Genomic DNA, 26546 nt, shown 5'->3' on the forward strand with positions numbered 1-26546 from the left:
CAGTGCCATGTGGATAGTCAGGACAGTGCTACGTGGATAGTCAGGACAGTGTCACGTGGATAGTCACGACTGTGCCATGTGGATAGTCAGGACAGTGCCACGTGGATAGTCACGACAGTGCCACGTGGATAGTCAGGACAGTGCCACATGGATAGTCAGGACAGTGCCATGTGGATAGTCAGGACAGTGCTACGTGGATAGTCAGGACAGTGCTACGTGGATAGTCAGGACAGTGCCATGTGGATAGTCAGTACAGTAGTCAGGACAGTGCTACGTGGATAGTCAGGACAGTGCCATGTGGATAGTCAGGACAGTGCCACGTGGATAGTCAGGACAGTGCCACGTGGATAGTCAGGACAGTAGTCAGGACAGTAGTCAGGACAGTGCCACGTGGATAGTCAGGACAGTGCTATGTGGATAGTCAGGACAGTGCCACGTGGATAGTCAGGACAGTGCCAGTCAGGACATAGTCAGGACAGTGCCACGTGGATAGTCAGGACAGTGCCACGTGGATAGTCAGGACAGTGCCACGTGGATAGTCAGGACAGTGCCACGTGGATAGTCAGGACAGTGCCACGTGGATAGTCAGGACAGTGCTACGTGGATAGTCAGGACAGTGCTATGTGGATAGTCAGGACAGTAGTCAGGACAGTGCTACATGGATAGTCAGGACAGTGCTATGTGGATAGTCAGGACAGTAGTCAGGACAGTGCTACGTGGATAGTCAGGACAGTAGTCAGGACAGTAGTCAGGACAGTGCTACGTGGATAGTCAGGACAGTAGTCAGGACAGTGCTACGTGGATAGTCAGGACACGTGGATAGTCAGGACAGTAGTCAGGACAGGACAGTGCTACGTGGATAGTCAGGACAGTCAGTCAGGACAGTGCTACGTGGATAGTCAGGACAGTGCTACATGGATAGTCAGGACAGTAGTCAGGACAGTGCTACGTGGATAGTCAGGACAGTAGTCAGGACAGTAGTCAGGACAGTGCTACGTGGATAGTCAGGACAGTGCTACGTGGATAGTCAGTACAGTAGTCAGGACAGTGCTACGTGGATAGTCAGGACAGTGCCACGTGGATAGTCAGGACAGTGCCACGTGGATAGTCAGGACAGTGCCACATGGATAGTCAGGACAGTGCCACGTGGATAGTCAGGACAGTAGTCAGGACAGTGCCACGTGGATAGTCAGGACAGTGCCACGTGGATAGTCAGGACAGTGCCACGTGGATAGTCAGGACAGTGCCACGTGGATAGTCAGGACAGTGCTACGTGGATAGTCAGGACAGTGCCACGTGGATAGTCAGGACAGTGCCACGTGGATAGTCAGGACAGTGCCACGTGGATAGTCAGGACAGTGCCACGTGGATAGTCAGGACAGTGCCACGTGGATAGTCAGGACAGTGCCACGTGGATAGTCAGGACAGTGCCATGTGGATAGTCAGGACAGTGCTACGTGGATAGTCAGGACAGTGCCACGTGGATAGTCAGGACAGTGCTACGTGGATAGTCAGGACAGTGCCATGTGGATAGTCAGGACAGTGCTACGTGGATGGTCAGGACAGTGTCACGTGGATAGTCAGGATGTGGATAGTCAGGACAGTGCCACGTGGATAGTGGACAGTCGTGCATAGTCAGGACAGTGTCACGTGGATAGTCACGACAGTGCCATGTGGATAGTCAGGACAGTGCCACGTGGATAGTCACGACAGTGCCACGTGGAGAGTCAGGACAGTGCCACATGGATAGTCAGGACAGTGCCATGTGGATAGTCAGGACAGTGCTACGTGGATAGTCAGGACAGTGCACGTGGATAGTCAGGACAGTGCATTGTGGATAGTCAGTACAGTAGTCAGGACAGTGCCACGTGGATAGTCAGGACAGTGCTACGTGGATAGTCAGGACAGTGCCATGTGGATAGTCAGGACAGTAGTCAGGACAGTGCTACGTGGATAGTCAGGACAGTGCCATGTGGATAGTCAGGACAGTGCCACGTGGATAGTCAGGACAGTAGTCAGGACAGTAGTCAGGACAGTAGTCAGGACAGTGCCACGTGGATAGTCAGGACAGTGCTACGTGGATAGTCAGGACAGTGCCACGTGGATAGTCAGGACAGTGCCACGTGGATAGTCAGGACAGTGCCACGTGGATAGTCAGGACAGTGCCACGTGGATAGTCAGGACAGTGCCACGTGGATAGTCAGGACAGTGCCACGTGGATAGTCAGGACAGTGCCACGTGGATAGTCAGGACAGTGCCACGTGGATAGTCAGTGCTACGTGGATAGTCAGGACAGTGCTACGTGGATAGTCAGGACAGTGCCACGTGGATAGTCAGGACAGTGCTACGTGGATAGTCAGGACAGTGCTATGTGGATAGTCAGGACAGTGTCAGTGACAGTAGTCAGGACAGTGCCACGTGGATAGTCAGGACAGTAGTCAGGGATAGTCAGGACAGTGCTACGTGGATAGTCAGGACAGTAGTCAGGACAGTGCTACGTGGATAGTCAGGACAGTGCTACGTGGATAGTCAGGACAGTGTAGTCAGGAGTAGTCAGGACAGTGCTACGTGGATAGTCAGGACAGTGCCATGTGGATAGTCAGGACAGTGCACGTGGATAGTCAGGACAGTGCTACGTGGATAGTCAGGACAGTAGTCAGGACAGTGCTACGTGGATAGTCAGGACAGTAGTCAGGACAGTGCTACGTGGATAGTCAGTACAGTAGTCAGGACAGTGCTACGTGGATAGTCAGGACAGTGCCACGTGGATAGTCAGGACAGTGCCACGTGGATAGTCAGGACAGTGCCACATGGATAGTCAGGACAGTGCCACGTGGATAGTCAGGACAGTAGTCAGGACAGTGCTACGTGGATAGTCAGGACAGTGCCATGTGGATAGTCAGGACAGTGCTACGTGGATAGTCAGGACAGTACGTGGATAGTCAGGACAGTAGTCAGGACAGTGCCACGTGGATAGTCAGGACAGTAGTCAGGACAGTAGTCAGGACAGTGCTACGTGGATAGTCAGGACAGTGCCACGTGGATGGATAGTCAGGACAGGACAGTCAGGACAGTGCCACGTGGATAGTCAGGACAGTGCCACGTGGATAGTCAGGACAGTGCCACATGGATAGTCAGGACAGTGCCACGTGGATAGTCAGGACAGTAGTCAGGACAGTGCCACGTGGATAGTCAGGACAGTGCCACGTGGATAGTCAGGACAGTGCCACGTGGATAGTCAGGACAGTGCCACGTGGATAGTCAGGACAGTGCCACGTGGATAGTCAGGACAGTGCCACGTGGATAGTCAGGACAGTGCCACGTGGATAGTCAGGACAGTGCCACGTGGATAGTCAGGACAGTGCTACGTGGATAGTCAGGACAGTGCCACGTGGATAGTCAGGACAGTGCCACGTGGATAGTCAGGACAGTGCCACGTGGATAGTCAGGACAGTGCCGTGGATAGTCAGGACAGTGCTACGTGGATAGTCAGGACAGTGCCACGTGGATAGTCAGGACAGTGCCACGTGGATAGTCAGGACAGTGCCCGTGGATAGTCAGGACAGTGCTACGTGGATAGTCAGGACAGTGCCACGTGGATAGTCAGGACAGTGCCACGTGGATAGTCAGGACAGTGCCACGTGGATAGTCAGGACAGTGCCACGTGGATAGTCAGGACAGTGCCACATGGATAGTCAGGACAGTGCCACGTGGATAGTCAGGACAGTGCTACGTGGATAGTCAGGACAGTGCACGTGGATAGTCAGGACAGTGCCATGTGGTGGACAGTAGTCAGGACAGTGCTACGTGGATAGTCAGGACAGTGCTACGTGGATAGTCAGGACAGTGCCATGTGGATAGTCAGACAGTAGTCAGGACAGTGCTACGTGGATAGTCAGGACAGTGCCGTGGATAGTCAGGACAGTGCCACGTGGATAGTCAGGACAGTAGTCAGGACAGTAGTCAGGATAGTCAGGACAGTGCCACGTGGATAGTCAGGACAGTGCCACGTGGATAGTCAGGACAGTGCCACGTGGATAGTCAGGACAGTGCTACGTGGATAGTCAGGACAGTGCTATGTGGATAGTCAGGACAGTAGTGCTACATGGATAGTCAGGACAGTGCTATGTGGATAGTCAGGAGTGCTACGTGGATAGTCAGGACAGTGCCACGTGGATCAGGACAGTAGTCAGGACAGTAGTCAGGACAGTGCCGTGGATAGTGGATAGTCAGGACAGTGCTACGTGGATAGTCAGGACAGTGCTACGTGGATAGTCAGGACAGTAGTGGATAGTCAGGACAGTGCTACGTGGATAGTCAGGACAGTGCCGTGGATAGTCAGGACAGTGACGTGGATAGTCAGGACAGTGCTACGTGGATAGTGGAGTAGTCAGGACAGTGCTACGTGGATAGTCAGGACAGTAGTCAGGACAGTGCACGTGGATACAGTAGTCAGGACAGTGCCACGTGGATAGTCAGGACAGTGCCACGTGGATAGTCAGGACAGTGCCACGTGGATAGTCAGGACAGTGCCACGTGGATAGTCAGGACAGTGCCACGTGGATAGTCAGGACAGTGTACGTGGATAGTCAGGACAGTGCCACGTGGATAGTCAGGACAGTGCCACGTGGATAGTCAGGACAGTGCCACGTGGATAGTCAGGACAGTGCCACGTGGATAGTCAGGACAGTGTCAGTGCACGTGGATAGTCACGGACAGTAGTCAGGTGTGCCACGTGGATAGTCAGGACAGTGCTACGTGGATAGTCAGGACAGTGTCACGTGGATAGTCACGACAGTGCCATGTGGATAGTCAGGACAGTGCCACGTGGATAGTCAGGACAGTGCCACGTGGATAGTCAGGACAGTGCCACATGGATAGTCAGGACAGTGCCATGTGGATAGTCAGGACAGTGCTACGTGGATAGTCAGGACAGTGCTACGTGGATAGTCAGGACAGTGCCATGTGGATAGTCAGTACAGTAGTCAGGACAGTGCTACGTGGATAGTCAGGACAGTGCCACGTGGATAGTCAGGACACACGTGGATAGTCAGGACAGTGCCCATGGATAGTCAGGACAGTAGTGCCACGTGGAGTCAGGACAGTAGTCAGGACAGTGCCACGTGGATAGTCAGGACAGTGCACGTGGATAGTCAGGACAGTGCCACGTGGATAGTCAGGACAGTGCCGTGGATAGTCAGGACAGTGCCACGTGGATAGTCAGGACAGTGCCACGTGGATAGTCAGGACATGGATAGTCAGGACAGTGCCATGTGGATAGTCAGGACAGTGCCACGTGGATAGTCAGGACAGTGCTACGTGGATAGTCAGGACAGTGCCATGTGGATAGTCAGGACAGTGCCACGTGGATAGTCAGGACAGTGCCACATGTGGATAGTCAGTCAGTAGTCAGTGACCACGTGGATAGTCAGGAGTGCCATGTGGATAGGCAGGACAGTGCCACGTGGATAGTCAGGACAGTGCTACGTGGATAGTCAGGACAGTGCCACGTGGATAGTCAGGACAGTGCTACGTGGATAGTCAGGACAGTGCCACGTGGATAGTCAGGACAGTGCCACGTGGATAGTCAGGACAGTGCCACGTGGATAGTCAGGACAGTGCCACGTGGATAGTCAGGACAGTGCCACGTGGATAGTCAGGACAGTGCCACGTGGATAGTCAGGAGTAGTCAGGAGTGCTACGTGGATAGTCAGGACAGTGCCATGTGGATAGTCAGGACAGTGCTACGTGGATAGTCAGGACAGTGCTACGTGGATAGTCAGGACAGTAGTCAGGACAGTAGTCGGGACAGTGCTACGTGGATAGTCAGGACAGTGCTACGTGGATAGTCAGGAGTAGTCGGGACAGTGCTACGTGGATAGTCAGGACAGTGCCACGTGGATAGTCAGGACAGTAGTCAGGACAGTGCTACGTGGATAGTCAGGACAGTAGTCAGGACAGTAGTCAGGACAGTGCACGTGGATAGTCAGGACAGTGCTCGTGGATAGTCAGGACAGTAGTCAGGACAGTGCTACGTGGATAGTCAGGACAGTGCCACGTGGATAGTCAGGACAGTGCCACGTGGATAGTCAGGACAGTGCCACGTGGATAGTCAGGACAGTGCCACGTGGATAGTCAGGGAGTCAGTGCGTGGATAGTCAGGACAGTGACGTGGATAGTCAGGACAGTGCCACGTGGATAGTCAGGACAGTGCCACGTGGATAGTCAGGACAGTGCCACGTGGATAGTCAGGACAGTGACGTGGATAGTCAGGACAGTGCCACGTGGATAGTCAGGACAGTGCCACGTGGATAGTCAGGACAGTGCTACGTGGATAGTCAGGACAGTGCCACGTGGATAGTCAGGACAGTGCCCACGTGGATAGTCAGGACAGTGCCACGTGGATAGTCAGGACAGTGCCATGTGGATAGTCAGGACAGTGCACGTGGATAGTCAGGACACGTGGATAGTCAGGACAGTGCCACGTGGATAGTCAGGACAGTGCCATGTGGATAGTCAGGACAGTGCTACGTGGATAGTCAGGACAGTGCCACGTGGATAGTCAGGACAGTGCCATGTGGATAGTCAGGACAGTGCCACGTGGATAGTCAGGACAGTGCCACGTGGATAGTCAGGACAGTGCCGTGGATAGTCGGGACAGTGCCACGTGGATAGTCAGGACAGTGCCACGTGGATAGTCAGGACAGTGCCACGTGGATAGTCAGGACAGTGCCACGTGGATAGTCAGGACAGTGCCACGTGGATAGTCAGGACAGTGCTACGTGGATAGTCAGGACAGTGCCACGTGGATAGTCAGGACAGTGCCACGTGGATAGTCAGGACAGTGCCACGTGGATAGTCAGGACAGTGCCATGTGGATAGTCAGGACAGTGCTACGTGGATAGTCAGGACAGTGCCACGTGGATAGTCAGGACAGTAGTCAGGACAGTGCTACGTGGATAGTCAGGACAGTAGTCAGGACAGTGCTACGTGGATAGTCAGGACAGTGCTACGTGGATAGTCAGGACAGTGTCACGTGGATAGTCACGACAGTGCCATGTGGATAGTCAGGACAGTGCCACGTGGATAGTCACGACAGTGCCACGTGGATAGTCAGGACAGTGCCACATGGATAGTCAGGACAGTGCCATGTGGATAGTCAGGACAGTGCTACGTGGATAGTCAGGACAGTGCTACGTGGATAGTCAGGACAGTGCCATGTGGATAGTCAGTACAGTAGTCAGGGCAGTGCTGTGGATAGTCAGGACAGTGACGTGGATAGTCAGGACAGTGCCATGTGGGAGTACAGTAGTCAGGACAGTGCTACGTGGATAGTCAGGACAGTGCCATGTGGTCAGGACAGTGCCACGTGGATAGTCAGGACAGTAGTCAGGACAGTAGTCAGGACAGTAGTCAGGACAGTGCCACGTGGATAGTCAGGACAGTGCTACGTGGATAGTCAGGACAGTGCCACGTGGATAGTCAGGACAGTGCCACGTGGATAGTCAGGACAGTGCCACGTGGATAGTCAGGACAGTGCCACGTGGATAGTCAGGACAGTGCCACATGGATTGTCAGGACAGTGCCACGTGGATAGTCAGGACAGTAGTCAGGACAGTGCTACGTGGATAGTCAGGACAGTGCCATGTGGATAGTCAGGACAGTGCTACGTGGATAGTCAGGACAGTGCTACGTGGATAGTCAGGACAGTAGTCAGGACAGTAGTCAGGACAGTGCTACGTGGATAGTCAGGACAGTGCTACGTGGATAGTCAGTACAGTAGTCGGGACAGTGCTACGTGGATAGTCAGGACAGTGCCACGTGGATAGTCAGGACAGTAGTCAGGACAGTGCTACGTGGATAGTCAGGACAGTAGTCAGGACAGTAGTCAGGACAGTGCTACGTGGATAGTCAGGACAGTGCTACGTGGATAGTCAGTACAGTAGTCAGGACAGTGCTACGTGGATAGTCAGGACAGTGCCACGTGGATAGTCAGGACAGTGCCACGTGGATAGTCAGGACAGTGCCACATGGATAGTCAGGACAGTGCCACGTGGATAGTCAGGACAGTAGTCAGGACAGTGCCACGTGTATAGTCAGGACAGTGCCACGTGGATAGTCAGGACAGTGCCACGTGGATAGTCAGGACAGTGCCACGTGGATAGTCAGGACAGTGCCACGTGGATAGTCAGGACAGTGCTACGTGGATAGTCAGGACAGTGCCACGTGGATAGTCAGGACAGTGCCACGTGGATAGTCAGGACAGTGCCACGTGGATAGTCAGGACAGTGCCACGTGGATAGTCAGGACAGTGCCACGTGGATAGTCAGGACAGTGCCACGTGGATAGTCAGGACAGTGCCATGTGGATAGTCAGGACAGTGCTACGTGGATAGTCAGGACAGTGCCACGTGGATAGTCAGGACAGTGCTACGTGGATAGTCAGGACAGTGCCATGTGGATAGTCAGGACAGTGCTACGTGGATAGTCAGGACAGTGTCACGTGGATAGTCACGACAGTGCCATGTGGATAGTCAGGACAGTGCCACGTGGATAGTCACGACAGTGCCACGTGGATAGTCAGGACAGTGCCACATGGATAGTCAGGACAGTGCCACGTGGATAGTCAGGACAGTGCTACGTGGATAGTCAGGACAGTGCTACGTGGATAGTCAGGACAGTGCTACGTGGATAGTCAGGACAGTGCCATGTGGATAGTCAGTACAGTAGTCAGGACAGTGCTACGTGGATAGTCAGGACAGTGCTACGTGGATAGTCAGGACAGTGCCATGTGGATAGTCAGTACAGTAGTCAGGACAGTGCTACGTGGATAGTCAGGACAGTGCCATGTGGATAGTCAGGACAGTGCCACGTGGATAGTCAGGACAGTAGTCAGGACAGTAGTCAGGACAGTAGTCAGGACAGTGCCACGTGGATAGTCAGGACAGTGCCACGTGGATAGTCAGGACAGTGCCACGTGGATAGTCAGGACAGTGCTACGTGGATAGTCAGGACAGTGCTATGTGGATAGTCAGGACAGTAGTCAGGACAGTGCTACATGGATAGTCAGGACAGTGCTATGTGGATAGTCAGGACAGTAGTCAGGACAGTGCTACGTGGATAGTCAGGACAGTAGTCAGGACAGTAGTCAGGACAGTGCTACGTGGATAGTCAGGACAGTAGTCAGGACAGTGCTACGTGGATAGTCAGGACAGTGCTACGTGGATAGTCAGGACAGTAGTCAGGACAGTAGTCAGGACAGTGCTACGTGGATAGTCAGGACAGTGCCATGTGGATAGTCAGGACAGTGCTACGTGGATAGTCAGGACAGTGCTACGTGGATAGTCAGGACAGTAGTCAGGACAGTGCTACGTGGATAGTCAGGACAGTAGTCAGGACAGTGCTACGTGGATAGTCAGTACAGTAGTCAAGACAGTGCTACGTGGATAGTCAGGACAGTGCTACGTGGATAGTCAGGACAGTGCCACGTGGATAGTCAGGACAGTGCTACGTGGATAGTCAGGACAGTGCCACGTGGATAGTCAGGACAGTGCTACGTGGATAGTCAGGACAGTGCTACGTGGATAGTCAGGACAGTGCCACGTGGATAGTCAGGACAGTGCTACGTGGATAGTCAGGACAGTGCCATGTGGATAGTCAGGACAGTAGTCAGGACAGTGCTACGTGGATAGTCAGGACAGTAGTCAGGACAGTGCTACGTGGATAGTCAGGACAGTGCTACGTGGATAGTCAGGACAGTGTCACGTGGATAGTCACGACAGTGCCATGTGGATAGTCAGGACAGTGCCACGTGGATAGTCACGACAGTGCCACGTGGATAGTCAGGACAGTGCCACATGGATAGTCAGGACAGTGCCATGTGGATAGTCAGGACAGTGCTACGTGGATAGTCAGGACAGTGCTACGTGGATAGTCAGGACAGTGCCATGTGGATAGTCAGTACAGTAGTCAGGGCAGTGCTACGTGGATAGTCAGGACAGTGCTACGTGGATAGTCAGGACAGTGCCATGTGGATAGTCAGTACAGTAGTCAGGACAGTGCTACGTGGATAGTCAGGACAGTGCCATGTGGATAGGCAGGACAGTGCCACGTGGATAGTCAGGACAGTAGTCAGGACAGTAGTCAGGACAGTAGTCAGGACAGTGCCACGTGGATAGTCAGGACAGTGCTACGTGGATAGTCAGGACAGTGCCACGTGGATAGTCAGGACAGTGCCCGTGGATAGTCAGGACAGTCGTGGATAGTCAGGACAGTGCCACGTGGATAGTAGTCATGGATTGTCAGGACAGTGCCACGTGGATAGTCAGGACAGTAGTCAGGACAGTGCTACGTGGATAGTCAGGACAGTGCCATGTGGATAGTCAGGACAGTGCTACGTGGATAGTCAGGACAGTGCTACGTGGATAGTCAGGACAGTAGTCAGGACAGTAGTCAGGACAGTGCTACGTGGATAGTCAGGACAGTGCTACGTGGATAGTCAGTACGGTAGTCGGGACAGTGCGTGGATAGTCAGGACAGTGCCACGTGGATAGTCAGGACAGTAGTCAGGACAGTGCTACGTGGATAGTCAGGACAGTAGTCAGGACATGTGGTAGTCAGGACAGTGCTACGTGGATAGTCAGGACAGTGCTCGTGGATAGTCAGTACAGTAGTCAGGACAGTGCTACGTGGATGGTCAGGACAGTGCCACGTGGATAGTCAGGACAGTGCCCGTGGATAGTCAGGACAGTGCCACATGGATAGTCAGGACAGTGCCACGTGGATAGTCAGGACAGTAGTCAGGACAGTGCCACGTGTATAGTCAGGACAGTGCCACGTGGATAGTCAGGACAGTGCCACGTGGATAGTCAGGACAGTGCCACGTGGATAGTCAGGACAGTGCCTACGTGGATAGTCAGGACAGTGCTACGTGGATAGTCAGGACAGTGCCACGTGGATAGTCAGGACAGTGCCACGTGGATAGTCAGGACAGTGCTACGTGGATAGTCAGGACAGTGCCACGTGGATAGTCAGGACAGTGCCACGTGGATAGTCAGGACAGTGCCACGTGGATAGTCAGGACAGTGCCATGTGGATAGTCAGGACAGTGCTACGTGGATAGTCAGGACAGTGCCACGTGGATAGTCAGGACAGTGCTACGTGGATAGTCAGGACAGTGCCATGTGGATAGTCAGGACAGTGCTACGTGGATAGTCAGGACAGTGTCACGTGGATAGTCACGACAGTGCCATGTGGATAGTCAGGACAGTGCCACGTGGATAGTCACGACAGTGCCACGTGGATAGTCAGGACAGTGCCACATGGATAGTCAGGACAGTGCCACGTGGATAGTCAGGACAGTGCTACGTGGATAGTCAGGACAGTGACGTGGATAGTCAGGACAGTGCCATGTGGATAGTCAGTACAGTAGTCAGGACAGTGCTACGTGGATAGTCAGGACAGTGCTACGTGGATAGTCAGGACAGTGCCATGTGGATGGATAGTCAGGACAGTGACGTGGATAGTCAGGACAGTGCCATGTGGATAGTCAGGACAGTGCCACGTGGATAGTCAGGACAGTAGTCAGGACAGTAGTCAGGACAGTAGTCAGGACAGTGCCACGTGGATAGTCAGGACAGTGCCACGTGGATAGTCAGGACAGTGCCACGTGGATAGTCAGGACAGTGCTACGTGGATAGTCAGGACAGTGCTATGTGGATAGTCAGGACAGTAGTCAGGACAGTGCTACATGGATAGTCAGGACAGTGCTATGTGGATAGTCAGGACAGTAGTCAGGACAGTGCTACGTGGATAGTCAGGACAGTAGTCAGGACAGTAGTCAGGACAGTGCTACGTGGATAGTCAGGACAGTAGTCAGGACAGTGCTACGTGGATAGTCAGGACAGTGCTCGTGGATAGTCAGGACAGTGTCACGTGGAGTAGTCAGGACAGTGCTACGTGGATAGTCAGGACAGTGCCACGTGGATAGTCAGGACAGTGCACGTGGATAGTCAGGACAGTGTACGTGGTCAGGACAGGACAGTGCTACGTGGATAGTCAGGACAGTAGTCAGGACAGTGCTACGTGGATAGTCAGTACAGTAGTCAAGACAGTGCTACGTGGATAGTCAGGACAGTGCTACGTGGATAGTCAGGACAGTGCCACGTGGATAGTCAGGACAGTGCTACGTGGATAGTCAGGACAGTGCCACGTGGATAGTCAGGACAGTGCTAGTGGATAGTCAGGACAGTGCTCGTGGATGGTCAGGACAGTGCTCGTGGTGGACGTGGATAGTCAGGACAGTGCCATGTGGATAGTCAGGACAGTAGGACAGTGCTACGTGGATAGTCAGGACAGTAGTCAGGACAGTGCTACGTGGATAGTCAGGACCGTGGTAGTCAGGACAGTGTCACGTGGATAGTCAGTGCCATGTGGATAGTCAGGACAGTGCCACGTGGATAGTCAGGACAGTGCCCACGTGGATATAGTGCCACATGGATAGTCAGGACAGTGCCATGTGGATAGTCAGGACAGTGCTCGTGGATAGTCAGGACAGTGCTACGTGGATAGTCAGGACAGTGCAGTAGTAGTGCTACGTGGATAGTCAGGACAGTGCTACGTGGATAGTCAGGACAGTGCCATGTGGATAGTCAGTACAGTCAGGACAGTGCTACGTGGATAGTCAGGACAGTGCCATGTGGATAGTCAGGACAGTGCCACGTGGATAGTCAGGACAGTAGTCAGGGAGTAGTCAGGACAGTAGTCAGGACAGTGCCCGTGGATAGTCAGGACGGTGCTCGTGGATAGTCAGGACAGTGCCACGTGGATAGTCAGGACAGTGCCACGTGGATAGTCAGGACAGTGCTACGTGGAGTCAGGACAGTGCCACGTGGATAGTCAGGACAGTGCCACGTGGATAGTCAGGACAGTGCCACGTGGATAGTCAGGACAGTGCTACGTGGATAGTGACAGTGTGGATAGTCAGGACAGTAGTCAGGACAGTGCTACGTGGATAGTCAGGACAGTGCTATGTGGATAGTCAGGACAGTAGTCAGGACATACGTGGATAGTCAGGACAGTAGTCAGGACAGTAGTCAGGACAGTGCTACGTGGATAGTCAGGACAGTGCTCGTGGATAGTCAGGACAGTGCTACGTGGATAGTCAGGACAGTAGTCAGGACAGTAGTCAGGACAGTGCTACGTGGATAGTCAGGACAGTGCCATGTGGATAGTCAGGACAGTGCACGTGGATAGTCAGGACAGTGGATAGTGGATAGTCAGGACAGTGCTACGTGGATAGTCAGGACAGTAGTCAGGACAGTGCTACGTGGATAGTCAGGACAGTGCCACGTGGATAGTCAGGACAGTGCTGCGTGGATAGTCAGGACAGTGCCATGTGGATAGTCAGGACAGTGCCACGTGGAGTCAGGACAGCGTGGATAGTCAGGACAGTAGTCAGGACAGTGCTACGTGGATAGTCAGGACAGTGGATAGTCAGGAGTAGTGCCATGTGGACAGTGCCACGTGGATAGTCAGGACAGTGCTACGTGGATAGTCAGGACAGTGCCACGTGGATAGTCAGGACAGTGCCACGTGGATAGTCAGGACAGTGCAGTAGTGGATAGTCAGGACAGTGCCACGTGGATAGTCAGGACAGTGCTACGTGGATAGTCAGGACAGTGCCACGTGGATAGTCAGGACAGTGCTACGTGGATAGTCAGGACAGTGCTATGTGGATAGTCAGGACAGTAGTCAGGACAGTGCTACATGGATAGTCAGGACAGTGCTATGTGGATAGTCAGGACAGTAGTCAGGACAGTGCTACGTGGATAGTCAGGACAGTAGTCAGGACAGTAGTCAGGACAGTGCTACGTGGATAGTGGATAGTCAGGACAGTGCACGTGGATAGTCAGGACAGTGCGTGGATAGTCAGGACAGTAGTCAGGACAGTAGTCAGGACAGTGCTACGTGGATAGTCAGGACAGTGCCATGTGGATAGTCAGGACAGTGCTACGTGGATAGTCAGGACAGTGCTCGTGGATAGTCAGGACAGTAGTCGGGACAGTGCTACGTGGATAGTCAGGACAGTAGTCAGGACAGTGCTACGTGGATAGTCAGGACAGTGCTACGTGGATAGTCAGGACAGTAGTCAGGACAGTCAGTCAGGACAGTGACGTGGATAGTCAGGACAGTGCCATGTGGATAGTCACGTGGATAGTCAGGACAGTGCTACGTGGATAGTGGTAGTCAGGACAGTGCTACGTGGATCAGGTCAGGACAGTGCCACGTGGATAGTCAGGACAGTGCTACGTGGATAGTCAGGACAGTGCCACGTGGATAGTCAGGACAGTGCCACGTGGATAGTCAGGACAGTGCTACGTGGGAGTCAGGACAGTGCCACGTGGATAGTCGTGGATAGTCAGGACAGTGCGTGGATAGTCAGGACGTGCCACGTGGATAGTCAGGACAGTGCCGTGGATAGTCAGGACAGTGCCATGTGGATAGTCAGGACAGTAGTCAGGACAGTGCTACGTGGATAGTCAGGACAGTAGTCAGGACAGTGCTACGTGGATAGTCAGGACAGTGCTACGTGGATAGTCAGGACAGTGTCACGTGGATAGTCACGACAGTGCCATGTGGATAGTCAGGACAGTGCCACGTGGATAGTCACGACAGTGCCACGTGGATAGTCAGGACAGTGCCACATGGATAGTCAGGACAGTGCCATGTGGATAGTCAGGACAGTGCTACGTGGATAGTCAGGACAGTGCTACGTGGATAGTCAGGACAGTGCCATGTGGATAGTCAGTACAGTAGTCAGGGCAGTGCTACGTGGATAGTCAGGACAGTGCTACGTGGATAGTCAGGACAGTGCCATGTGGATAGTCAGTACAGTAGTCAGGACAGTGCTACGTGGATAGTCAGGACAGTGCCATGTGGATAGGCAGGACAGTGCCACGTGGATAGTCAGGACAGTAGTCAGGACAGTAGTCAGGACAGTAGTCAGGACAGTGCCACGTGGATAGTCAGGACAGTGCTACGTGGATAGTCAGGACAGTGCCACGTGGATAGTCAGGACAGTGCCACGTGGATAGTCAGGACAGTGCTACGTGGATAGTCAGGACAGTGCCACGTGGATAGTCAGGACAGTGCTACGTGGATAGTCAGGACAGTGCCACGTGGATAGTCAGGACAGTGCTACGTGGATAGTCAGGACAGTGCTATGTGGATAGTCAGGACAGTAGTCAGGACAGTGCTACATGGATAGTCAGGACAGTGCTATGTGGATAGTCAGGACAGTAGTCAGGACAGTGCTACGTGGATAGTCAGGACAGTAGTCAGGACAGTAGTCAGGACAGTGCTACGTGGATAGTCAGGACAGTAGTCAGGACAGTGCTACGTGGATAGTCAGGACAGTGCTACGTGGATAGTCAGGACAGTAGTCAGGACAGTAGTCAGGACAGTGCTACGTGGATAGTCAGGACAGTGCCATGTGGATAGTCAGGACAGTGCTACGTGGATAGTCAGGACAGTGCTACGTGGATAGTCAGGACAGTAGTCAGGACAGTGCTACGTGGATAGTCAGGACAGTAGTCAGGACAGTGCTACGTGGATAGTCAGTACAGTAGTCAGGACAGTGCTACGTGGATAGTCAGGACAGTGCTACGTGGATAGTCAGGACAGTGCCACGTGGATAGTCAGGACAGTGCTACGTGGATAGTCAGGACAGTGCCACGTGGATAGTCAGGACAGTGCTACGTGGATAGTCAGGACAGTGCTACGTGGATAGTCAGGACAGTGCCACGTGGATAGTCAGGACAGTGCTACGTGGATAGTCAGGACAGTGCCATGTGGATAGTCAGGACAGTAGTCAGGACAGTGCTACGTGGATAGTCAGGACAGTAGTCAGGACAGTGCTACGTGGATAGTCAGTACAGTAGTCAGGACAGTGCTACGTGGATAGTCAGGACAGTGCTATGTGGATAGTCAGGACAGTGCTATGTGGATAGTCAGGAGGACAGTGCCACGTGGATAGTCAGGACAGTGCCATGTGGATAGTCAGGACAGTGCCACGTGGATAGTCAGGACAGTAGTCAGGACAGTGCCACGTGGATAGTCAGGACAGTGCTACGTGGATAGTCAGGACAGTGCCACGTGGATAGTCAGGACAGTGCCACGTGGATAGTCAGGACAGTGCCACGTGGATAGTCAGGACAGTGCCACGTGGATAGTCAGGACAGTGCTACGTGGATAGTCAGGACAGTGCCATGTGGATAGTCAGGACAGTAGTCAGGACAGTGCCACGTGGATAGTCAGGACAGTGCTACGTGGATAGTCAGGACAGTGCCACGTGGATAGTCAGGACAGTGCCACGTGGATAGTCAGGACAGTGCCACGTGGATAGTCAGGACAGTGCTACGTGGATAGTCAGGACAGTGCCATGTGGATAGTCACGACAGTAGTCAGGACAGTGCTACGTGGATAGTCAGGACAGTGCCATGTGGATAGTCAGGACAGTAGTCAGGACAGTGCTACGTGGATAGTCAGGACAGTGCCATGTGGATAGTCAGGACAGTAGTCAGGACAGTGCCACGTGGATAGTCAGGACAGTGCCATGTGGATAGTCAGGACAGTGCCATGTGGATAGTCAGGACAGTAGTCAGGACAGTGCCACGTGGATAGTCAGGACAGTGCCATGTGGATAGTCAGGACAGTAGTCAGGACAGTGCTACGTGGATAGTCAGGACAGTGCCATGTGGATAGTCAGGACAGTAGTCAGGACAGTGCCACGTGGATAGTCAGGACAGTAGTCAGGACAGTGCTACGTGGATAGTCAGGACAGTGCCACGTGGATAGTCACGACAGTAGTCAGGACAGTGCTACGTGGATAGTCAGGACAGTGCCACGTGGATAGTCACGACAGTAGTCAGGACAGTGCCACGTGGATAGTCACAACAATAGTCAGGACAGTGCTACGTGGATAGTCAGGACAGTGCCATGTGGATAGTCAGGACAGTAGTCAGGACAGTGCTACGTGGATAGTCAGGACAGTGCCATGTGGATAGTCAGGACAGTAGTCAGGACAGTGCCACGTGGATAGTCAGGACAGTAGTCAGGACAGTGCTACGTGGATAGTCAGGACAGTGCCACGTGGATAGTCACGACAGTAGTCAGGACAGTGCTATGTGGATAGTCAGGACAGTGCCACGTGGATAGTCACGACAGTAGTCAGGACAGTGCCACGTGGATAGTCACGACAGTAGTCAGGACAGTGCCACGTGGATAGTCAGGACAGTGCCACGTGGATAGTCACGACAGTAGTCAGGACAGTGCTACGTGGATAGTCAGGACAGTGCCACGTGGATAGTCACGACAGTAGTCAGGACAGTGCCACGTGGATAGTCAGGACAGTGCTACGTGGATAGTCAGGACAGTAGTCAGGACAGTGCTATGTGGATAGTCAGGACAGTAGTCAGGACAGTAGTCAGGACAGTGTCACGTGGATAGTCAGGACAGTGCCACATGGATAGAGCACTGGACCTAAACACGGTATGATGCATTTTGAAGCATCAACACAGAGAACATGGCACATCTTCACACTAACCGTGTCTTTTCTCTCTCTCTCTCATTCAACGCTGAGAGGACAACGTTTGCATGTGTTTTGGTGACCATGTTAACCACTTCAGACGACCCCATGGGCAAGTGTAAATCATCAAACTAATATGGTTTACAGTGTTTTTGAAAGCAACATATATGATTTTATAATATGAATAGTCCATGACAGATTTCACTATTTTCCACTTTGCTATGATTTATGTTTTCTGTAATTCAGTCAGATTTTAACGTAACAAATCTCCGGTCTTGCCATAATTTGTCCTTTGGGTTCCTATCTTTAGAAGTTACACTTTGTGTGTCCATGGGGTTACGATGCTTTATAGGATGCAGTGTTTGATCCTCAGGTGTGCATGGAGTGAGAGATAGAGCAGCGTGAGAGCAAGCAGAGGGAAACTAACCTAGCCCACCTGCACGGCCAGAGTCACACTCCTCCAGGTCCTCGTCATCACTGGAACACTCTGCCGAAGACACCATGTCGTCTGTCGTCTGCTTCATGGGCCAAATACATGACGGAAGAAGAACAAAACAAAATACACAAAAGAAAGGAGAAACAGAAACACAGGTACAAACACACGGACACAGACAGGAAGTGGACAAAAACACACAGACGAATAAGATAATTAGTTTCAATATTATTCCCCCCCCCCTATTTGATAAAACAATGAGGTCAGAGAACAATTACAAATATTAAATTGAACATTTCATACACAATCTTACATTTCCTATTGACTTACTAGAAAATCTTCAGTATTAAAGGGAAAACATACATAAAGGTCCTTTAAATGTAAAGTTTTCCTTTGAGTTCATATCCAGGCACAGTAGAAAAACAAAAGTGAAACTCCCCTCTGAAATGAATGCAGTATACTGTACAGTGTAGTTCTTAATCATTACACTGTACAGTGTAGTATTCATCATTATACTGTACAGTGTAGTATTAATCATTATACAGTACAGTGTAGTATTCATCATTATACAGTACAGTGTAGTATTAATCATTATACAGTACAGTGTAATATTCATCATTATAATGTACAGTGTAGTATTCATCATTATACAGTACAGTGTAATATTAATCATTATACAGTACAGTGTAATATTAATCATTATACAGTACAGTGTAATATTCATCATTATAATGTACAGTGTAGTATTCATCATTATACAGTACAGTGTAATATTCATCATTATACTGTACAGTGTAATATTCATCATTATACTGTACAGTTTAGTTCTGATCTGACGACTGCCAGCTCATTATCTTTCACTCTTTACTTTGTCGGGTAATGGAAAAACTTCTGCTGTCTTTATCAAAGCCTTTCTTTCAAACGCCAACCATGATATTTCCCTGGCGACATCTCCTCACGGATGTTAACTCGGTTGTTAACTCAGTCCAATTTCTCACCCCTGCCCCCTCCATCTTACCCTGTCTAACAGTATGCATAGATTTGCATTGCTTTAGATCATGGCTATTGAGCAGGGAGGGCGGCTCGATCATTGACAATCTCCTTCACCTCCATCTCTGATTTATCTCTCCTCTCCCTCGCTCCGGATGAACTCGTTTTTCAGCCTCTGCATGTCTTTACAGGAGGAGAGAGGGGATAATTTAAGTGTTGTCATGGAGCAGCTTTATGAAATGATAAATATCAGGGGAGTAATGGAGTCATCAGTGGTTCATCATTGTACCGTACGCTGCTTCCAGAGACAGTTAGGGTTTCCATTTCACAATAAGAGCACTTACAGTTGACCTGGACAGATCTTGCAGGGCATACATTTGACAAACTGACTTGTTGGACAGGTGGCATCCTATGACAGTGCCAAGTAGAAAGTTACTGAGCTCTTCAATAAGGCCATTCTACTTCCAATGTTTGTCTATGGAGATTTCATGGCTGTGATTGATTTTATACACCTGTCAGCAAAGGGTGTGGCTGGAATAGAAGAATCCACTAATTTGAAGGAGTGTCCACATACTCCTCTATATATAGTGTATCGGTCCAAAACATAATTTATAATGTACGTATTTAGTCATTTTTCAGTTTATAGTAAAATGCATTTTAATGCACACAGATGAGTAAGCAGGCATTGGGGGGATCCACACTGGAGTGCTGCCAAATACAGGCCCTCAGTAAATATCAAATGATTCATTGAATATATATTTATTGTGGAAAAAGACTGCTTGCCGACGTTCAGAGGGAGTATATTGCAGATGCGAAAAGCAATGAGAAATGTAATTGACTGATTCCGGGTAAAAATGTGTCATTATCTCAGATTTCGCAGCCAAATGGCTGAGAATGACAGTGTTTAATGTCATAAACAACCCAATGCTGCCGGCTCCCTCTAGTCCCTTTCAAAGAGTTAGGAGTAATGCATTGGCTGTCTGCAAGCTCACTTATACACACCACAGTATATAGGGATATTTCTCTTAGACGCATTAGGCTGAACCTAAAATCAATGGAGTCTGTAATTGTAAAATTATACCTCTTTTCTAGGAGTCCAGCCATGGGTTGCATTGGTCTATTTTTGTATGTATCAGCGTTAGATAAACACGCACATTCCTGTGTAAACCAGTGGAACAATCTGCATGTGCCTGAAGCGGCTGCGTCTCACTAGTGCCAGGCATAATGTAACCCTCATTAGAGGAGAATGGTGCCAATAATCACAACATGTCACCCGGGGACAATGCGTGGAAATTAATTGTATTAATTGTATTAGTTGTATTTCCAGGTCAGAATTTTTTTGAGTCCCGCAGATATACAATTTACTGAATACAATATAATACAAATATACAATCACATTCCTCAGCAAAGTAGTCCCCAATCAACATTTTGAAGTGCCGCGAGGCACCAGAACATCAAGTTGTAGTGAACTCCCCCCACACGCCTTGCAATTTCCTGAAATTCTACACATTTTGCAATGGGGCGGAGAGATCATTCTGCAATTTTATAACACATTCCATGTAATTCCACTCATGTTGCCATGGGGCACAAAGTTTATTTTTTTTTTTTACATTTTTTTTTAAACAGTTTTTTACAGCTGATTAACTGCAATTCTACCCATTTTGCCAAGTGGCGAAAAATACATTTTTTCAGTTTTAAAACAAATTTCTGAGTGAGAGTGACTCACAAAATCAAAGGGGGCCCACTGGAGGTCAGAGATATACCCTGCGTGCCTGGTCGGTATTCAGTACTAAACCTCTGTATTACTCTGTATTAAACCTCTGTAGAAGATTATCCCCTGGTCCCAGGTCTGACAGAGGAGGGAGTCTGTATTAAACCTCTGTAGAAGATTAGCTCTGTTTCCTCAAGCGTGAGAGGAGACCAGGCTTCACACTGGGCAATTGATCCACACAAATACTCATCAATTTATTTCCAAACTACAGGAAATCAATCAGGCGTTATTCTGAGCAGAAATATCTCCTCAAATCGAGATGAAGGCGTCTATTGCTTTCATGCAACATTGGTTCCTTTTGAAGCGGAGGTGAGCTTTGGAGGTCTGTCTGTCTGTCTGTCTGTCTCTGTCTCTGTCTGTCTGTCTGTCTGTCTGTCTGTCTGTCTGTCTGTCTGTCTGTCTGTCTGTCTGTCTGTCTGTCTGTCTGTCTGTCTGTCTGTCTGTCTGTCTGTCTGTCTGTCTGTCTGTCTGTAAAAAAAAACCTAAAAAGGGTTCTTTATACATGTAACCCCAAAAATGGTAATAAACATAGTGTAACCCGTTTATGGTGTAATATAGAACCTTTTTTAATTGCTCTATACAGGTACCATTTAGAACCTTCATGTTTCTTTATAGAACCTTCAAAAAAGGTTCCATGCAGAACCAAAAAGGCTTCCGCTATAGTTACAAGCCAAAGAACCCTTACTTGGCACTATATAGAACCATTTGTTTTTGGTGTGTATTAGACAGGGCCTGGTGGACTAGACACATTATTCAGTGCAGTCCACTATTTGTACCACTATGATCAACTTGCTTCAGAGAAGCTTTGTGCAGTCTTATAAGGAATAGCTGTCTGCATCGAGAAAAGGTAAACAATGAAACATACCCCTAGATCCCATGCCTAACACAGACGCAAGCAGATGCAGATACACACACACACACACACACACACACACACACACACACACACACACACACACACACACACACACACACACACACACACACACACACACCTCTGAAATCAGCTCATGCTGTCTGATATCCAAGCCAGGCTGCATCAACCCTCCGGCAGGCTCCACCCCTGAGTCAGGTTCCATCTTGTGTGTCTGTGTATACTGATGGCTGCAGGCTGTCCTCAAGTCCTCTTAGCTCCCCGAAATACCAGCTTCAAAGCACACTACACACACTACACACACACACCACACTACACACACACACACTGAAGCCCTTCACTCAGACCTCCTTCACTACAGTCTGGGGAACAGACATAAAAGAGGATGAAAGCTTTCTACAGCCATCTGCATGAGTACAGGTTCCATCTTGTGTGTCTGTGTATACTGATGGCTGCAGGCTGTCCTCAAGTCCTCTTAGCTCCCCGAAATACCAGCTTCAAAGCACACTACACACACTACACACACACACCACACTACACACACACACACTGAAGCCCTTCACTCAGACCTCCTTCACTACAGTCTGGGGAACAGACATAAAAGAGGATGAAAGCTTTCTACAGCCATCTGCATGAGTACTGTACAACAGATATACAGATGGCTGTTTATCGCTGTTTCACAGGACACTATTCTGATTGGTGTCTGCCCAATATCCCAAGGTTAACTGACTAACCTGGAGTAGACCTGGCCTTATGTGCCCTATTTCACACAAACACACACTACACACACACACACTACACACACACACACACACACACACGCACACATGCGCAAACACACCCACACACACCCACGCACACATGAGCACCCACACACATGCACTCACACTCACACTCAAACACACACACACTCAAACACACACAAAGATATACACACCACCGTACTGCTAACGACCACCTAGGTGGTGAGAGATGTTATTTTGGGTATTTTGAGGGTCTGTCTCATTGTTTATGTAATATGCTGTTGAGTGTCTCCTCTCTCTGCCTCCCATCAGGGCCGGGGTGTCTTTACTAATTTGCCTAATCAATGCAGGATATTTGTCCTGGCTGGCCGACTTGCTAACTGACAGCTGCTGCTAATCACTGAGGGAGAGAGGGAGACAGACTGGTAGGGAGAGAGGGGGAAAGAGAGAGGGAGGGAGGAAGGAAAAGAGAAGGAGGGGAGGAAGAGGGAGTAGTAGAGTGAAAGGGAGACAGAGAGAGGGAGGGGCTGAAGAGAGAGGAAGAGAGAGGGAGGGAGGAAGGAAAAGAGAAGGAGGGGAGGAAGAGGTTGCAAGTTCAAATCCCCGAGCTGACAAGGTACAAAATCTGTCGTTCTGCCCCTGAACAGGCAGTGTTAACCCACTGTTCCTAGGCCGTCATTGAAAATAAGAATTTGTTCTTAACTGACTTGCCTAGTAAAATAATAATAATAATTCTAAAATGGATTCAATAATGTTTTCCCTCATCAATCTACACACAATACCTCATAATGACAAAGCGAAAACACGTTTTTAGAACATTTTGCAAATGTTCAAGAAAATCTCCCCATTAAACCTTACAGAGCTGTGGAGATGTTTTTCAGTGGCAGGGACTGGGAGACTGGTCAGGATCGAGGGAAAGATAAGTGAAGCAAAGTACAGATATCCTTGATGAAAACCTGCTCCAGAGCGCGGTTCACCTTCCAACAGGACAATGATCATCTCTGGAGAGACCTGTGCAGTGATGTTCCCCATCCAACCTGACAAAGCTTGAGATGATCTGCAGAGAAGAATGGGAGAAACCCCCAAATACAGGTGTGCCAAGCGGGTAGCGTCATACCCAAGAAGACACAAGGCTGTAATCGCTGCCAAAGGTGCTTCAATAAATTACTGAGTTAAAACCTTTTTGGGATAGGGGGCAGCATTTTCACTTTTGGATGAATAGCGTGCCCAGAGTGAACTGCCTCCTACTCTGTCCCAGATGCTAATATATGCATATTATTATTGGTATTGGATAGAAAACACTCTGATGTTTCTAAAACTGTTTGAATGATGTCTGTGTATAACAGAACTCATATGGCAGGCGAAAACCTGAGAAAAATGCAACCAGGAAGTGGGAAATCTGAGGTTTGTAGTTTTTCAAAGCTTGGCCTACCAAATACACAGTGTCTATGGAGTCAAGTTGCACTTCCTACGGCTTCCACTAGATGTCAACCGTCTTTAGAAACTTGAATGAGGATTCTACTATAAACACGGCTCATGAGACCTGTTTGAGTCAGTGGTCTGGCAGAGTGTCTCAGGCTCGTGACGCGCGCTCCCGACAGAGTTCCCTCGCGTTCCAGTGCTTTTCTTCAGACATAGGAATTCTCCGGTTGGAACATTATTAATATTTTATGTTAAAAACATCCTAAAGATTGATTCCATACATCGTGTGACTTGTTTCTATGACCTGTAACGGAACTTTTCGAGTTGTCTGGACGAAGTGCTCGCGCCTCATGAAGATAGATTACTGGGCTGAACACGCTAACAAAAAGTGGCTATTTTGACATGAATGATGGACTTTATGGAACAAATCAGTCATTTATTGTGGGATTGGGATTCCTGGGAGTGCCTTCTGATGAAGATCATTTATAGTGTTACTTCTAACTTCTGTTGACTCCAAAATGGCGGATATTTCTTTGGCTGGGTTGGGCTCTGAGCGCCGTTCTCAGATTATGCTTTTTCCGTGAAGTTTAAAAAAAATCTGACACAGCGGTTGCATTAAGGAGAAGTCTATCTTTAATTCTGTGAATAACACTTATATCTTTTATCAATGTTTATTATGAGTATTTCTGCAAAATCACTGGATGTTTTGGAATTAAAACATTACTGCACGTAATGCGCCAATGTAAACTGAGATTTTTGGATATAAACATGCACAGAACAGAACTTCCTCACTCAACAACCCGGTCGCATTCCGCTTCGCTCCACAGGTAGTATCACATTTTCATTTCATTTCATTACAGTACAACGGTTTGATTTGTTTGATCGTAGCTAGCTACATAGCTAGCTACATAGCCGTCTTTGTATCAAAGATAATTGTGTAGTCTAGAGCGATTTTCTAGGTTAGCTAGCCAGCTATTGTCGTTCTTTTAACGCAACGTAACGTAATCAACACTGCTAGCTAGCCAGCTAGCCCCCGAATAGCAGCACTGTAGAAACTATCACACTCAACGGAACGACTTGATTAGTGTAGTGTCAACAACGCAGCCACTGCCAGCTAGCCTACAAAGTCAACAACGCAGCCACTGCCAGCTAGCCTACTTCAGCAGTACTGTATCATTTTAATCATTTTAGTCAATAAGATTCTTGCTACGTAAGCTTAACTTTCTGAACATTCGAGACGTGTAGTCCACTTGTCATTCCAATCTCCTTTGCATTAGCGTAGCCTCTTCTGTAGCCTGTCAACTATGTGTCTGTCTATCCCTGTTCTCTCCTCTCTGCACAGACCATACAAACGCTCCACACCGCGTGGCGCGCCACCCTAATCTGGTGGTCCCAGCGCGCACGACCCACGTGGAGTTCCAGGTCTCCGGTAGCCTCTGGAACTGCCGATCTGCAGCCAACAAGGCGGAGTTCATCTCAGCCTATGCCTCCCTCCAGTCCCTCGACTTCTTGGCACTGACGGAAACATGGATCACCACAGATAACACTGCTACTCCTACTGCTCTCTCTTCGTCCGCCCACGTGTTCTCGCACACCCCGAGAGCTTCTGGTCAGCGGGGTGGTGGCACCGGGATCCTCATCTCTCCCAAGTGGTCATTCTCTCTTTTTCCCCTTACCCATCTGTCTATCGCCTCCTTTGAATTCCATGCTGTCACAGTTACCAGCCCTTTCAAGCTTAACATCCTTATCATTTATCGCCCTCCAGGTTCCCTCGGAGAGTTCATCAATGAGCTTGATGCCTTGATAAGCTCCTTTCCTGAGGACGGCTCACCTCTCACAGTTCTGGGCGACTTTAACCTCCCCACGTCTACCTTTGACTCATTCCTCTCTGACTCCTTCTTTCCACTACTCTCCTCTTTTGACCTCACCCTCTCACCTTCCCCCCCTACTCACAAGGCAGGCAATACGCTCGACCTGCTCTTTACTAGATGCTGTTCTTCCACTAACCTCATTGCAACTCCCCTCCAAGTCTCCGACCACTACCTTGTATCCTTTTCCCTCTCGCTCTCATCCAACACTTCCCACACAGCCCCTACTCGGATGGTATCGCGCCGTCCCAACCTTCGCTCTCTCTCCCCCGCTACTCTCTCCTCTTCCATCCTATCATCTCTTCCCTCTACTCAAACCTTCTCCAACCTATCTCCTGATTCTGCCTCCTCAACCCTCCTCTCCTCCCTTTCTGCATCCTTTGACTCTCTATGTCCCCTATCCTCCAGGGCGGCTCGGTCCTCCCCTCCCGCTCCGTGGCTCGACGACTCATTGCGAGCTCACAGAACAGGGCTCCGGGCAGCCGAGCGGAAATGGAGGAAAACTCGCCTCCCTGCGGACCTGGCATCCTTTCACTCCCTCCTCTCTACATTTTCCTCTTCTGTCTCTGCTGCTAAAGCCACTTTCTACCACTCTAAATTCCAAGCATCTGCCTCTAACCCTAGGAAGCTCTTTGCCACCTTCTCCTCCCTCCTGAATCCTCCTCCCCTCCCCCTCCTCCCTCTCTGCAGATGACTTCGTCAACCATTTTGAAAAGAAGGTCGACGACATCCGATCCTCGTTTGCTAAGTCAAACGACACCGCTGGTTCTGCTCACACTGCCCTACCCTGTGCTCTGACCTCTTTCTCCCCTCTCTCTCCAGATGAAATCTCGCGTCTTGTGACGGCCGGCCGCCCAAC

At 50.1% G+C, this 26546-nt stretch overlaps 1 protein-coding gene across 1 annotated transcript in view; it reads right to left on the reverse strand.

The window, feature by feature from the left end:
- LOC115118574 (neurexin-3a-like) overlaps positions 1-26546 on the reverse strand; it is an 824201-nt gene that overhangs the window by 52686 nt on the left and 744969 nt on the right. Inside the window, exon 25 of the mRNA XM_065025866.1 lies at positions 18023-18104. Coding sequence (XP_064881938.1) covers positions 18023-18104 — 82 coding nt within the window. The remainder of the gene's footprint in view (positions 1-18022; positions 18105-26546) is intronic.

This window comes from Oncorhynchus nerka, linkage group LG12, assembly GCF_034236695.1.
Source record: "Oncorhynchus nerka isolate Pitt River linkage group LG12, Oner_Uvic_2.0, whole genome shotgun sequence".
NCBI lineage: Eukaryota > Metazoa > Chordata > Actinopteri > Salmoniformes > Salmonidae > Oncorhynchus > Oncorhynchus nerka.